General features: G+C 46.0%; 1 protein-coding gene across 2 annotated transcripts; it reads right to left on the reverse strand.

The window, feature by feature from the left end:
* Positions 1–155: 155 nt before the first annotated feature.
* SERINC3 (serine incorporator 3) lies at positions 156–8405 on the reverse strand. Of its 2 annotated transcripts, none has more exons than XM_042049821.1 (10): positions 8294–8404; positions 7650–7811; positions 7003–7196; positions 6167–6246; positions 5297–5434; positions 4305–4474; positions 3485–3575; positions 2905–3082; positions 1867–2094; positions 156–1095 (listed from the first exon to the last, which is right to left on the reverse strand). In XM_042049821.1, the coding sequence occupies exons 1-10, from the start codon at positions 8330–8332 to the stop codon at positions 957–959; spliced, it is 1419 nt and encodes a 472-aa protein (XP_041905755.1). In that variant the 5' UTR covers positions 8333–8404; the 3' UTR covers positions 156–956. The 2 variants fall into 2 exon arrangements, with proteins under 2 accessions (XP_041905755.1, XP_041905747.1); XM_042049813.1 differs by having other exon boundaries at positions 1081–1317; positions 8294–8405.
* Positions 8406–14627: the final 6222 nt, after the last annotated feature.

A 14627-nucleotide genomic window follows, 5' to 3' on the forward strand; every position in this document is an offset into this window, starting at 1 on the left:
AAGGAACAGGCTTTGACAGTCAGATACTGTTTGTTTCAAAAGAAATATGTCACTTGGTATTTACTGCATGGAGAAAACACCCAGTCACATCCAGCTGGACACTGCAGCAGCTGAAATAACTGCTGTTTCTTAACACTTCAACAGAGCTGGGCCAGTTTCAGTAGTTAGTCTGCTTTATTCAAATGACTTTACAGTGCAAATGCCTTAGAGCCAATAATAATAGTAATAATAATTCCATGTATGTTACTTTCATTAAGCACATTGGACAAGTGAAATCAACCAGTCAATAAGCTCAATTTTTCCAACATAATCATAAAGTTGATTAAGCTATTCATACACTTACCACTCTATTTGGCAAACATCCTAAAAAAGAAGTTACCATAGAAATTGCCTCTTAAAAAAGGCAAGTTTGTCTTAAAAAAGAATTAAGAGTTAACTAGTTTTTCAACTTCAGAGATCTTTCTGGTGAGGAATAAGGGTGCTTTTTTTTGCCACAACATAAAGTAATTTAAATAAACTTTTCCTGTAAATAAACTTTTGCAGTGGAATGTAGAAATCAAGCAGCATGGCTTACACTTCCAGAAACTGAAGCATTAGCATAGTAGTGCATTATGCTGATTATAATTGTTCTTTAAAATATATTACTTCATATTTAACTAAATGTTAACTTCTATTCAATAGAAGGTTGTGGCTATTGGACAGAACAGATAATTTCTTTTGTGCTTTGACAGCACAGCTGTAGTGAATTTTAAAAATGCAATAATAACCCTGGTAAAGATTAAAATAGAAAGATAACTGATAATTCTGATGCTGCATCAAGCATTATACAATATGTAACTTTCTATCCAACTGCATTTTAATACCAACATAAGAAACAGTAACTAAAGCAGTAAATGAACATTTTGGCTTTCAGCAAAGAGTTGCCCACTTTTGTAAGCTCAGACAGGTGCAGGAACTTAACTGAAGTCTCTATTAGTAAGGACAAGAGGAGCCACTAAGGTCCAAAGATAGAGAAGCAGACAAACCCAGCTGGAGGCTATCTTCACCCACACGGCCGGCCACTTACTTGTCATGGTTTTGAAATCTGCATCAGGGCTAAAAAGTAAGGAAGTCCATTAGTAAACACAGAAAGCACCTCCCACTGTTCCTTGGTACCTCTCATATGAATCTGAAGTGAGGGCAATCCTTTGGGACACTCCAATGCAAGACCCTTTCTGAGAACATAAACAACTAAACCAGCAGTTTCCTGTGGCTCCTTCACAGGCTGTTGTTCTTGGGACACAGTTTTCAAGCCTGCTTGCCCATGCTGATGTGCTGCTGTTGAAGGAAGGATTTGCATGAGCTGTGCAATAGACTCCTGGTGGCTGCTGATCTCTAAGTGTATTTGCTAATTTATATAATGTCCTGGGAGCAGTGGCTTTTAAGCTGACGCAGCAGAGGGCATGTCCAAGCATTTCCAAGAGATGTAGGAAATCACATCTCTGATACGCAGCATGTATGGCTGTCCCTGCACATTTTTCCCAGGATGAAGAGCCTGGGACAGCAGGTTGGCCTCTTAACAAACTCTTCAGGAGGCCACCTGAAACCAATTCCACATGTATCCCTCCTGCTACTCATCCAGCTGAAGAATGGCAGCCACACTTTCTGCTCTGAAGTAGTGCCCTGGAACCACAGCTGCTGATTGTGCTGCACGGCCTTCTTACATGTTAATTCAGTAACACTAAACCGAGAAGACACAACTCTAATGCAACTGGCATAGGGACAGCACCTTCACCAGCCTGACAGGAGTAGCCCACAGGGCAGGAGTCTCCTATCCACATAGAAACACTGGCACATAGAACCCATCACTTCCCATCTGGCTCTTACCTGTACCAGTTTGTGAGTGTCATCATGATGTAAAGAGAAGCAAGGAAGAGCATGAAGAGGAAGAAGGTGTAGCTGTACTGAACCCCGTCCTTCTCATTGTCCGTGACACGGCGCACTTCTCCCTCGTCGGCAGCCCCGCTGCCTATCCCCACGGTCTCCTCCAGAATGGCAGTGTCACTGCCAGACAGTGTCAGCTTGTTCACCTGGCTGTTACTTGAAGAGCGGATGCTGCAATGTAACCCAAAGAGAGACACGGTCAAAAACTCCTTTTACAGTCAGCTATGTTTGCTAATAAGCAAGTCATGGATCACAATGAATGTCTGGGACTAGCAAATAAATTTTTTAAAATCTGTTTGGAAACATAAGGAAATTCCTCAAACTGTTTTCATCCGAGCTTCTGTTAACCTAATTAAACAGCGTTCCTAGTCCCAGATCATAGAAAAGTGTGGTTTGGAAAGGACACTAAAGATTATCTCGTTCCAACCCACCTGCTGTGGGCAGAGACACATTCCACTAGACGAAGCTGCTCAGAGCTCCATCCAGCCTGCCCTTGAACACTTCCAGGGACGGAGCATCCACAACTGCTCTGGACAGCCATTGCAGTGCCTCACCACCCTCACAGTAAAGAAATTTTTCATAATATCTAATCTAAACCTACTCTTTCAGCTTTAATCCGTGCCCTTGTAAAAGTCTCTCTCCACGTTCCTTGCAGGCTCCCTTCAGACACTGGAAGGCCACCAAGTAGGTCACCCCAAAGCCTTCTTTTCTCCAGGCTAAACAAACCCAGTTGTCTCAGCCTTTCCTCACAGGAGAGGTGCTCCATCCCTCTGATCACCTCGTAACACATGTTGTTCTGTTATCTGGATTGGGTTTATAAAGCTTATCCTCATCCACGAAGCAGAGCCACATTTGGCCTCGGGCCTGAGACAGCAGCTGGATGCAAATAAATGCAGGTACATTTTGCACTAGACCCAAAATCAAAGAAAAGAGGCAGAGAAATCCCAATTCTTTATCACTGGATAGCAGTGCAGCTCCTACCTGGAATACAAGAGGCAAAGGACAAAGATAACCAGTCCAACAACACTCTGGGCATCCCACCACTGCAGGGACTTGGGCGGAGCAGGAGTGGCAGGTGGGACGGTGGCATTGGCTGGAACAGCTGTGGGTGCAGCTATCTGGGTGATGATGTTCAGCAAACTTGGGTTACAGTTTCTTTCTGAAAGGGATTTCAAGGGAGATTAGAGAGATGAGCTTTGCCAGCATTTAGCTAAGAAAAGATGACAGGTAAGCTCACAATTTTTCATTCCCTTTAACTGCTGATCTCTTCGATTCTCCAGAGGCAGAAATTGCCTGCAATATTTTTCCTGCCTGTGAGCTAGACACAGGTATAATAAATAAATAACATCAGAAAGCCCTGACACTTTCTTTTTTCCCCCCTTACAAACACTCCAGTTTAGTTCTGTAAAGAGGCAGCTTGATGGTTTCAGTCAAGTCAGCTTTTCAGCCTCACTGGATTTGATCTGGATAGATCAGCAATTCCCACAGGGTGGTCTCTAATAACCATTAGCAGCTTCTGCTTGCACACCAAAATATGTGACTCAAGACACGTGTTGCTTACCAGGCTCATTGGACATGGCTGCCCAAGTGAGGTACATGGTGTAGAGCGTGATGACAGAGGACTGAAGGAGGCCCGAGCGAGGCTGATGTTCCTGTTCCAAAGGAGAAGAGCAAGCCAAGGTCAAAAGGGCAAGTTTTACCTAGGGTTGGATAGTTTTACCCCACTGCCACAGATGCAACAACTACTAGCATGAAAACCATTGCTTTAGAAATGCATTGGGCTTTGTTCTATGTTCAAAAAATTGGAAGAAACTCCTTAGAGTGATATCATTTATGCAAAAAGCAACTCAAACACAGAAAAAATAAGCAAACCAAATACATTTTTTTGGTGCCCAAGACTCAGTTACAGGCTCTTACTGAGTTAATCTCAACCTTTTCAAACAATTTTGTAGATGTGAATCTAGCATGGGATTTGAGCAATACCAGTTCAGAATCGAGTAACATGCAACTTTCCTCTTACATTAAACAAGCTTGCCCCTAATTTCAAAGCCACAGTATTAAGCAAATAAATCTCCAGCTATTTTCTACTCCCTAACAGATTTCTCTGTTCAACCCAGGGCCTTCACCACTAAAAGCATGCCAGCAGTCCTCCACATGGAAACAAAGTCCAAAACCATGTTAGATGAAAAAAGCCTCTCTTCAGAAAATGTGTCACTATGCAGCACAATAGTTTCAGACCAAGATTTTTTGGTTTTAAGTTCCTAACTAGCACAGCTATGATAGCCAAGTTTTAAAGTTTTTATGTCTGACTGAACTGGTATTACATCCTTCTCACTTCCCTGCTTTGTATGTCAGAAGAAAAGAGCAGAGCAAAGTCATACCTGAACTTTTGGAAGGATAGAAACAATGGAGACAGCAATGCACAAGATCATGTTAACGCTGATGAATAACTTGTTCTCAGTGCAGTCATCAGGCTTCGTGTAGAAAACGTAGAAGAGAACAACAAAAACCAGGGACAAGGCATAGAACAAGCTTGTACAGGACAACAGAGCTGGAGGAAAAAAATTTTTTACATTACACGTATAGTTTTAATAGTACATCTAAAGTGGCTTACACTGAAAGACAATCCCTCACCTGGCAGTCTGGGTCACAAAACTAGACTAGCAGAATGCATTTTTTTAATGTATGGCTAAATTTCTGCTTGTGCTCACTAAGCAGCATAGCTCAGAGGAAGGCCAGTGCTGCCATCAGGGGAACAGGACTTGCCTTCCAGCAGCAGTTTAATTAGTTTAACTGGTATCAGGCCACAGTGTCATAATGAGAGAGTGCTTTTTGCACACTTCTCATGGACATTTATCTGCCCTGAATTCCTGTGCTCGAGGTCACCCGTTTTTGTTTCCACTCTGCTCTTTGTAAGCTACAAAACGCTGCTGCAGCATTCTTAGTTATGAGCTAAGAACCACAACAATTAGCACTTTGTAATTAATGACCAGCTGGGGAGCAGGCACCAAGGCACGCTCGGTGTGGTACTGCAGCCACTGTCATGGACACAGCTGAGCTCCTGGGGACACAGAGGGGACGTGCAGAGCAAAGCTCAGATTTGAAGAGAACCAGGCTCCGAGCTCTGCACACGCCCTGCAAACCAGGCCAAGTGTGGTTCATTAGGACTGTCAAATGTGCTACTCACAAGCCTACAGTATTTTGCATTTTATTGAACAAGAAAAAGGAAACATTGCTATAAATGTCAGGTGTTTAGAGCAGTGACTCAGGGACACTGTGGAGTTTAATTCTAGGTATGTCTGCAAACCAGTAAATGATATTCTGCAGGGTACTGGCCAGTACAAACAAACCCTTTACAGGTTAAGATTCCTACCTGCATACCAGCATTTAGAATTCCCCTCTTCCATTCTCTCCACCCAGCTCTCATTCCAAGAGTGAGCAAAATCCACAAGTAGAACCAATTGGATAAGAATGAAACAGAAGGCTCCAGAAACACCAATCCAAAACCAAGCTAGAAAAGGGAGCAAGAAAAAAAAAAGGTTAGCTTTCCCCATGTGCATGCTACCTCAGTTTAAAAACAAGAAAGCTCCTAATTATACTGCACACAAATAATGAAAAAAACTGAAACCATATTTAGAAATGCAGATGCTGTTAATCACTTTGGCCTCAATCCTGCAAAAGCATGGAAGGAGTCCCAGCTATTTAGGGATGCAGCCAATGCTGGTCAAGCTGAGCATGGGAACGTTTAGCCCAACACGTTTTCAGAATGAAGGCAACATCTAACGTGGCATCTTTGTGTACATAAGTGCCATCACGCCACATTTCTCTGAGGGTCAGCAACACTTTCAAGTTCCTGTGATGTGGCCAGACAGTAGAAGTTTCCCACACAGATTTTTCAGAGACTCTAGGGAAGTATTTAGCACTGGTCAGTGTCATGAGTTGCCCCAGTCTAGTGTTAGAAGACTCAGCTCTTTAGTGACTGTCCCATGAAGTAGAAAATTATTAATAACCAAAACGTATGTGGTTGAAAAGGGATTTCTTATTGCCATAATTTCAGCTGGTCATCAAAATACTGGATGAACCAAGGCACTCCAAAGAAGATGGGCAGAAACTGCATCTTCTACAAGAGAACTTTCACTATTGCCTATGAAAATTTACTATTTTTTTTACTATTTCCATAATAAATCTATGAAAAGGTTTGAGCCTATTCAAGTCAGAATTCCATGACAAATATTAACTGTACCTCTTGTGAAAGGCCCTTCGGGGATATAAAATGCTCCAACCATGATAGCCACAATGGCAGCTATTTTGAAGAACCAGAACCTTTAAAAGAAGATAGAAATCATAACTATTGGTCCTACTCTTCACACAGTCAGTTCACACACAGTAGCCATGTGCTACATGGCCTGTAAGCAGCTTGGTCCTGCTCCAACCAAGGCTTTGGATCATATGATCCTGTTGACTGGGGAGATTGAGGACTTCCCATCCCTGGAAGCATTCAAGGCCAGGCTGGATGGGGCTCTGAGCAACTTGGTCTAGCGGAAGGTGTCCCTCCCCATGGCAGGGGGTTGGAAGTGGATGATCTTTAAGGTCTCTTCCAACCCAAACCATTCTATAATTTTATGATTCTATGCTCTCCAAAGGTCCCTTTCCAATTAAAATGACTCTATGATGATTCAGTCATCTAGCCCAGAACTAATTCAGTTCAATCAGGGAATTGGAAATCAGGAACCAGTTTCTGCTGGCTGAGTCAGACTGGCCTTGAGAATGAACCAGTTGAGTGCCAGAGGCAGCGCAAGGTTGGAGATATAAACTAGCTGCAATCTGACATCTCTCTGGAAACAAAGAGCACTGCCCTTTTGGTTACCCCACCTCAGAGTGACGCCCTCAACCAGGACACTGAACACCTTACATCTTCTTAAATAGGAAGCTTTCTAGGAGACTAAAGCACTACTCAGTACTGGGTCCAAAAGAAACCTGAGGCTGTCCATGTATGCATAAAGGAATTTCCACTGTGTTCAGCAGAGAAACTGGAAGGAGGAAACAAGCTGGAAAGGCAGCCAGCTGGCTCACACATACCCATTGTGTATCGAGGCTCTCGGGTCATTACTGGTTTTCACTTCTATCATGAGCAGGGAGAGGAGGAAGAAGAACATGGCCATGGCAAAGCTGACACGATAGACAGCTCTGTACCCCACAAACACATCACAGCTGACAAACCCATCCAAGTGGGGGATCTGAGTGTGAAGCCCCTCATCACAAAATCCAGGTATCTGGGTAAAGACACATTTCATTGTGAGTTTACATTTGCTTTTGCAATTACATTCTTTAAGTCTGTAACAGCCAAGGCTTTCAGTCAACAATCTTCTGGGAGATCAGAGAACAAAAGACTTTGTGCTCAGACCTTATTATCAACTGTCTTTCCCCATGTCAACACTTCTCACCCAGGAAGATTAAGATACCACAGCAGCAGGCTCTGATAACGACTGACCATCTCCATGTCTGGTCAGACTTCAGAGACCAGGCATGTACTAAAAAAGGACCATTCACTGAATTTGCTGTTTCAGCCAGAAACCATTCAGTACATGCAGCCTCTTAACTCGGGAACAAGGACACTTGGGTGTTTGTGTCTCACACAAAATCCATTTCAAGTAAAGAAAATCAATAGTCACTGGTACAAACAATGGCACTTAAAACAGTCAGAAAGAGGTTTTTCCCCTCCATACCTTTTTCAGCTGCTCTTCCATGCCTGGTGCCAGCATAATGCAGGCAAGCACGGTACTGAGGAGGAGGAGGAAAGCATAGATAAGACGTGTCACTGTCGAATTCTTGCTGTTGGGGCAACATCGGCACAGTAAACACGAGGCACCGCTGCACAGACAGGGAATCTGAAGGGCAGAGACAGGAATAGTAAGGGCATTCCCATCGCAGCTGACACCGGCGCGTTAGGCGACACCGAGAGGAAAACCCGAATTCCTTTTAGAGACACTCCACTCTGGACCGCACAGATAAAGCCGCTAATCGGCGTTTCTGACTGACAACACCCGGAGATAACCGCGTTTATCGGCCTGGGCTGCCCCTGGGGCCTAGCCAGGGCGGGCCCCGCCCGCCAGCGACCTGCCCCGGCCAGGCGGCCCCCGGGAAGGACACCGATGGCTCCAGCCGGGCACCGCTCTGCTCCCCGAGGCTGGAGCCGCCCCGGCGGGACCGCGACTGCGCCCGCGGGGACTCAGAGTGCTGACTCGCACCCGGCTCGACCCGCGCCGCCAACAGAGGCACCGTTCCGGGCCGGACCCGCTCCTCAGGATGGAAGGGAACGTTCAGGGTGTGAAGAGGCAAGTTTGGGGTGGGAGGGGAGCCCCGCACTCACCCAGCTGGCCAGCGAACAGACCCCCAGCACGGCCCCCATGGCGCCGCCGCCGCCGCCCCGCCGCCCGCTCCCTGCTTCCGCCCACACCCCGCGGCCTTACGGGGCGGCGCCAGGCGGGCGCTGTCGGGAGCCGCCGCCGCCGCCGCTCATTGGCTACCGGCACGCTCGGAGGCGGCCGCCCGCCAATGAGAAGGCGCGATGCGGCCGCGCGCCAAGGGGAGGAGCGGGAAGGTCGGCGCAGGGCGGGGCGATGTTGTTTATCAGCACTTCTTCCGCCTTCGCCGAGGGGAGGGGGGAACGCTGATTGGTTGAAGGGTCAGCGGGTGGGCGGTTCCTAGAGCATGACAGCCAATGAGTGAGGCCGATTGGCAGCCCGGCAGCCGGGCCGCACCTGCGGGGGGCGCTCGGCGGTGCCTTGGCGCGCGCAGCCGTTGCTGTGCAACGCGGGCACCGGGAGGGCACCGGGGCGGTAGCGGGATGGCACCGGGGCGGCACCGGGGCGGCAGCGGGATGGCACCGGGGCGGCAGCGGGATGGCACCGGGAGGGCACCGGGATGGCACCGGGGTGGCACCGGGGCGGCACCGGGCGGCAGCGGGAGGGCACCGGGACAGCACCGAGCCGCCCCCGCCCCGTGCGGCACTGTGACAGAGCACACCGCGTTTCCCCGCCTCTGGGCACCGGCAGCCCGCAGGGCGCCCTGGCGTGGCCCGTGCCCCGGGTAACGCTGAGCCCTCGGGCCCCGCGGGGCGTGACCCGGTGCGGTGACAGGCGTCACGGCCGTGCGAGTTACAGCCGCGTCACCGCTGCCCTAACCGGCGGCACCGCGACAACCGGGATGCCGCAGGAAGCGAGCGGGAATCCTCCTGCCGCTTCATGTAGAGCCTGTGTGGGTCGTGGTGCGAGCAGTGGCCGTGGCCCGGGCGCTGGCGACACGGCTGTCACCTGCCCTGCCGGGGCCACGCACCTGCTCAGCCTCGCGAAGCTGTTTCACCGGGGCAGGATCTGTAACTCATTCCCACTCTTGACCGATCGTGATAACAGACACAGGTGCTTGTGCTCCAGAACTCACATCACAGAGTGTTCCAGACTGGAAGAGACCATCGAGTCCAACTCATAGCCATGCACAGGACAGCCCCAAGAAATCCCACCATGTTCCTGAGAGCGTTGTCCAAACACTCCTTGAGTTCTGGCCGTGACCACTGTCCTGGGGAGCCTGCTCCAGCCTATCCTTCAGCCTTTGGATGAAGAACCTTTTCCTACTACCACTTTGCGGCCCCTCTTTTCCTCTATGATTTGCTGAGCACTGAAGGGTGTCCATGAATTTTGGCCTGTATGGTTAAACGGACCTCTAGGTGGAAGTGGGAAAGCTCAGGAGCTTTTCAGAGGTGGAGTTTCTCAAGGAAACACTTCTGCATCAGTTCACACCAGGCTCAGTTCATACCTGGAGGTGCATGGCTACAAAAACTACAGATAGGCTCCGTTAACATGGAAGAAGAGGAAGGTAGAGGAGCCAGGTGAAAAGACCTTGTTTTTCAGCTGCCCAGAGTACAGGGGCCTCCCTGGGTCTGGATTCCCAGCACAGGTTGCAGCCTGGAGGAGTTGGAGAGGGACAGCTGTGTGACTTCACTCCTCCTCACAAAAGTCTGGGAGCAAATGAAGTGGATGAGAGTTGGCTGTCATGATATAACACCATGAGGATTTGACCAAAGTTTGCACAGAGGTTTAGGAAAGCAGTTTGCATTGTCTTTAATTGGCATTAGTCTTGCAAAATATCACAGGGCAGGGTCAGAACTGACCAGCTGGTGTTACAGGATATTTTCTGGCTGTAGCAGTTCCAGCTATTGCACATCACTTTACACTCTGTCAGACCCTTCACACAGTCCCTGTTCAAAAAACCTTCCATCACAGAAAGGCACTAACAATCAGAATGACAGCTTTACTGCCCTCTAAAATTGCCAAGAAATGACAAAGAGCATCCAGTAAACCAGCCACGTATTTTCCACAGCAGTTTTAACACTCAGAATATATGAACACTATGTTAACAGTATAATCTCTCTTGCAATCAGCCTTATTCATGAGGACACACAGGCTTCTTTCAGAAAAAGGTCACTCCATAAATCATAGGAACTGTGCTTGCTTCAGATAATATATGAGCCTTTATTGCTAATGTATTTTTATTACCCTTCTGGTTGCACCAGCTGGATGTCTAAGAAAGCTTTTGCTACATCCCTGCTCCTTCACTGTTTGTTCCAATGAATATGTGCAGAATAAAAGCACAATCACAAATCCTGTGTTCCCTTCCCAGTAATCCTGGGCAAATAATTCAAATATATTGGAATATTGTATATTACTAATATAGTGATGAAACTCATCTAAATCTTGAATCTGCAAGTGTTTTCTTCTCAGGACATTTATGAGACAAATAGTTTTGCAAAGTACTGTGGGATCCTCCACTGGGTTATGCTGGGCAGAGACAAGGGATGCAGATAAAAAGCTTTTTCCTTCCACTGTCCACGTAACAAGAGATTTCCAAGTGCTTGTTTTACTTGCCATCATAAACCCTCTCTGATTCTGCATCACATCACCTAAACCCCTACATGTTTAACAGGAGATAAGGATGAAGTCAGCCTAGGGATGTCAGCTCTGGGAATGACACAGGATATGGCAGGAGGTTATCCTGGTTTGTACAAAAATACCCTGCTCTGGTTTGGTAATCAGCTCTGACAGCAGAATGAAATGGTGCATCCCTTCTGTATCTATACATTACATCCCATACATATGTAAGTTGAAATGCCTAGAATAAACCCCTTCGAATTAGGTAATACTTAAAGGAAATGTGTCAGATTTAGTCATTTGAAAGCAGTTCTCTGCAGTTCCTTTGTGCAACTGAGCTCATAAAAAAATGTCACTCAAGCTTGTGCGTTAGTGCTATTCTTGTTACTCTCAAGGGTCTCCTTTCTGTGATAACAAAAACGCAGAATTTTTCCTGATGTTCCCCGGAGTATTTGAGGGTTCCTGCTCTGCATGCACTGTGTTTTTGCAGGTACCAGATCTCACAGACACATTATAATTGAATAATCCTTTGACCATCCAGAATCTTTCAGTCAGGTGATGGGAACAGCAAATTGGAATGGCTGTGCCAAGCTGTCTGTAAAAATTAAAAAATCATAATCATACATTGTCTGTGTTTCTACAGTAGCATTGCCTTGACTCATGTACAGGTCTAAACATCTAACTGTGCTCTGGCCTGCATAAAGTTCCAAATTTAGATATATCAGCATCAGCTTTCTAATAAAATCCTCCTAATTATTTGGCTTCTGTAAAGTGTTTAGCTTTAAGCTATATTTACATCTGTGCTTTGATTTGATCTCCAGAGCATAAAGCATTGCAGTTTTCTTGGGACAATTGCTTTTCCAGCTGTTTAGTCCAGAATTTGAGTTGAGCTCTGCTCAACCATTCAGATTTTAACCAGTGCTTTGAGAACAGCTGTCAAAGCCCTCATCCACGAGGAGGTTAGTCATGAGATAATGGGCAAAATACTGCTATGGCTGGCACCACCAGTGGGTTTAATTAGTCTTTAAACAATCAGAGTTAACAGCTTCTACCAAATCATGATGTACCAGCAGGGTAGGAAGTCCTGCCAAGTATAAATATTGTTAAGTTTGTGGATGACTTTCACTGGTGTGTGATCTCACCGTGTGCTGCCGTACAGGGGCTCGCTCACCACTGCCAGGCAGAGACCAAGGGCAGCTCTCTGCTGCCTTTCCCTGGGGACACGCAGGTGAGTGGTGCCACTGGCCTGGCTCATCTGCACACACAGCCTGGCTTCACACTCACAACCCCCTGATCTGAGACCAGGGAAAATCAACCTAGGCCATGCCCTCGAGTCTCCAAATACACAAGCTGATTTCTCTGCAGTCCTTTGCTCATGATTTTATACATCTCTTCTCCCCTTGACTGCGTGCTCTGTGACTGTATTAGCACCTGCCTCTGCACTTCTTAGGCTCTCTATTTTCCTATCATATCATGGATACGTGAGTCATCTTATTTGTGATCTGCTGAGCTGAGTGAGAGTCATAGTAGAGTTGTGTGCTTCAAGGCCATTAGTAACGCAGCTAAAACTTGCATAATATATTCTTCTGTGTCTAAATCCCTGAGAGATTGAGTAACTGTTTTCTTTTTCACCCCAAGTGACTATGCAACTGGATGAGTCACTGCTGTTATGATAGAGGAATTGTAATCTCTGTGTCTTTCCAGTTTTGTTTGGCCAGAAATTTATTTTATAGGACACCTTTGTTCAATCTCCTCTAAGTCTTTATGTGTCACCAGAGACCTTTTTACTCTCTTCAGTTCGCTTAAGATCATGCGCTCTGGTCTGGAAACTGCATTAGTTTAGGTTATTGGTGAAACAGATGGAGAAAAATGTTCACCTTAATCTAATACCCTGGAATGGTATTACTGAGTTCTTTCATTATTTATGGAAGCATCAGTGAAACTTAAATGTATTGACAAGTATTTAAATAAAATTAAATAAAAGCTTATATATTAAAAAAACAAAAAAAACAAAATCCAAAAAACCAGCAAACCGCCCAACAACAAAACATAAACAGAGATAGATTGGAGGGAATATTTTGCACAAAAGATCTGCAGTGACATCTGTGAATGAACCATGGAAGGCACTGGCAACAGATGGCTGGTAAAAAGGAGGAGGAAGTGAACAGTTTAATGATAGGTGAATGTGGTACCCCTGCAAACAGCACTGGGTGCTCAGACAGGGCCCTCAGGGGCGCAGGATCTGACCCAGACGGGGCTGGCACCGTTGGATCAGCCCTAGCCCTGTACTGATGTGAGCTGCTTGTAACTGTCCCAGGAGGAGTCTTGGAGCCAGAGGCATTGCTGGAGCTGGAACTTTCCCCCATCCTGGCACAGCATCAGCCCCGCAGAGCTGAGCTGGGCTCAAGTTTGGTGCTGGAGCACCTCAGGCTGTGCAGAACATCGAGGACCATGCTTTTAAGCAGCCACTTCAAGAGTGGGTAGCCACAAAGCAAGCCAATCTTCCACCTGAGCATTGCCCAAGCACACTTATAAATGTTGCAGAGTTTATAGTTTCAAATGGTTTAATGCCTTTTCCTTGCTTGATGTATTATATTTTTATTAAGGCAAGGTTTATTTCCCCTGTCTCTGTGACCCCATCTCTCCCCTGAGAGCCTGTGCTGAAATCCAGCTGGCCAGTCTTTGTGTATCAGCAGTGGCTGCAGCAGAACAGCTTCTAGTGAAACAACAGTGGGAGGAAAAGTCAGGAATTTCTTGATTTAATCCTGCCTTGAGCAGTGACGAGATGTGTGGCTTTAGGTGAGCCACAGGATTATGTGAGTCAATATGTAATGTGAGAAAATGAGCACATCCCAGAGTCATGGCAGACTCTGTTCATTCATCTTTAAATGCAGCTTAAAATCCAGTGAGTGCCTGACCCATTTTTTTTCCTTGCACTGAAAAGAGCAATACAGAATCACACTGGCCATGATAATTTCTTTTAGCTGAAGATTTTTTTCCCCTTCTTTTCCGTTGTCCCCCCCACTGCTACTTTCCAAGATGCTCTGAAGGCAGTGAAATAGTTCTTTCTCATAAATCTTTTAAATCATGTAAATCCTCCCAGCATACCAGCTGACATTTCAGATGTTGCATTTTTGCATTTGTGCCAGGAAGCTTTGAGCATGTTACAGTTGCTTATGTTGTTATATTTTTTTAAAGAAGGCAAAACAGTTCCTTCCTCTTGTGTCTCCAGCAGAGACTGTTTCTCCTTGAGAGAGGAGTTCACATGATCATAAAGATGCGTCAGATAAATCCCTTCCCACGTTTGATATTTGCTAAGTTGAATGATTGTTATTCCAAAGCCTTAGCTGGGATGGTTTTGTGATTTAACATCTCCAGAGCAATTTTTTTCTTCTATTCACAAGCTTTAAAGAAATAGTCTAAAAACTAAAACCTTCAACTTAGAAAGACTCAACTTCAACTTAGAAACACTCTCGGCCATGTTATCTTCACAAATATTTCTCCCTGTTTGTTTGTTTAAAGTTGGCCAAGAGTTCCACAAATACTTTTAAGATAACAAAAATGGGCATCCAGCTCAGAAAGGAACTCTGTATTTAGAAACTCTGAAATACTGCTGGGGGGTTGGCTGTGCTGTTAACTCTTTTCTGGTTGTTCTGAACCTCCATGGCATTGGGGAATGAGTCATTACATTCTTCTTTATCTAACTGTTTTTCCTGTCCTAGATGATTTAGAAGAAAAAGTGCCCTGGGGAAGTCTAACAGTACAATGCCATGCTAGTCA

The sequence above is a fragment of the Corvus kubaryi genome, unplaced genomic scaffold (assembly GCF_017639235.1).
Source record: "Corvus kubaryi isolate FWS band 111438036 unplaced genomic scaffold, C.kubaryi_AGA036_p1.0 134, whole genome shotgun sequence".
Lineage (NCBI taxonomy): Eukaryota > Metazoa > Chordata > Aves > Passeriformes > Corvidae > Corvus > Corvus kubaryi.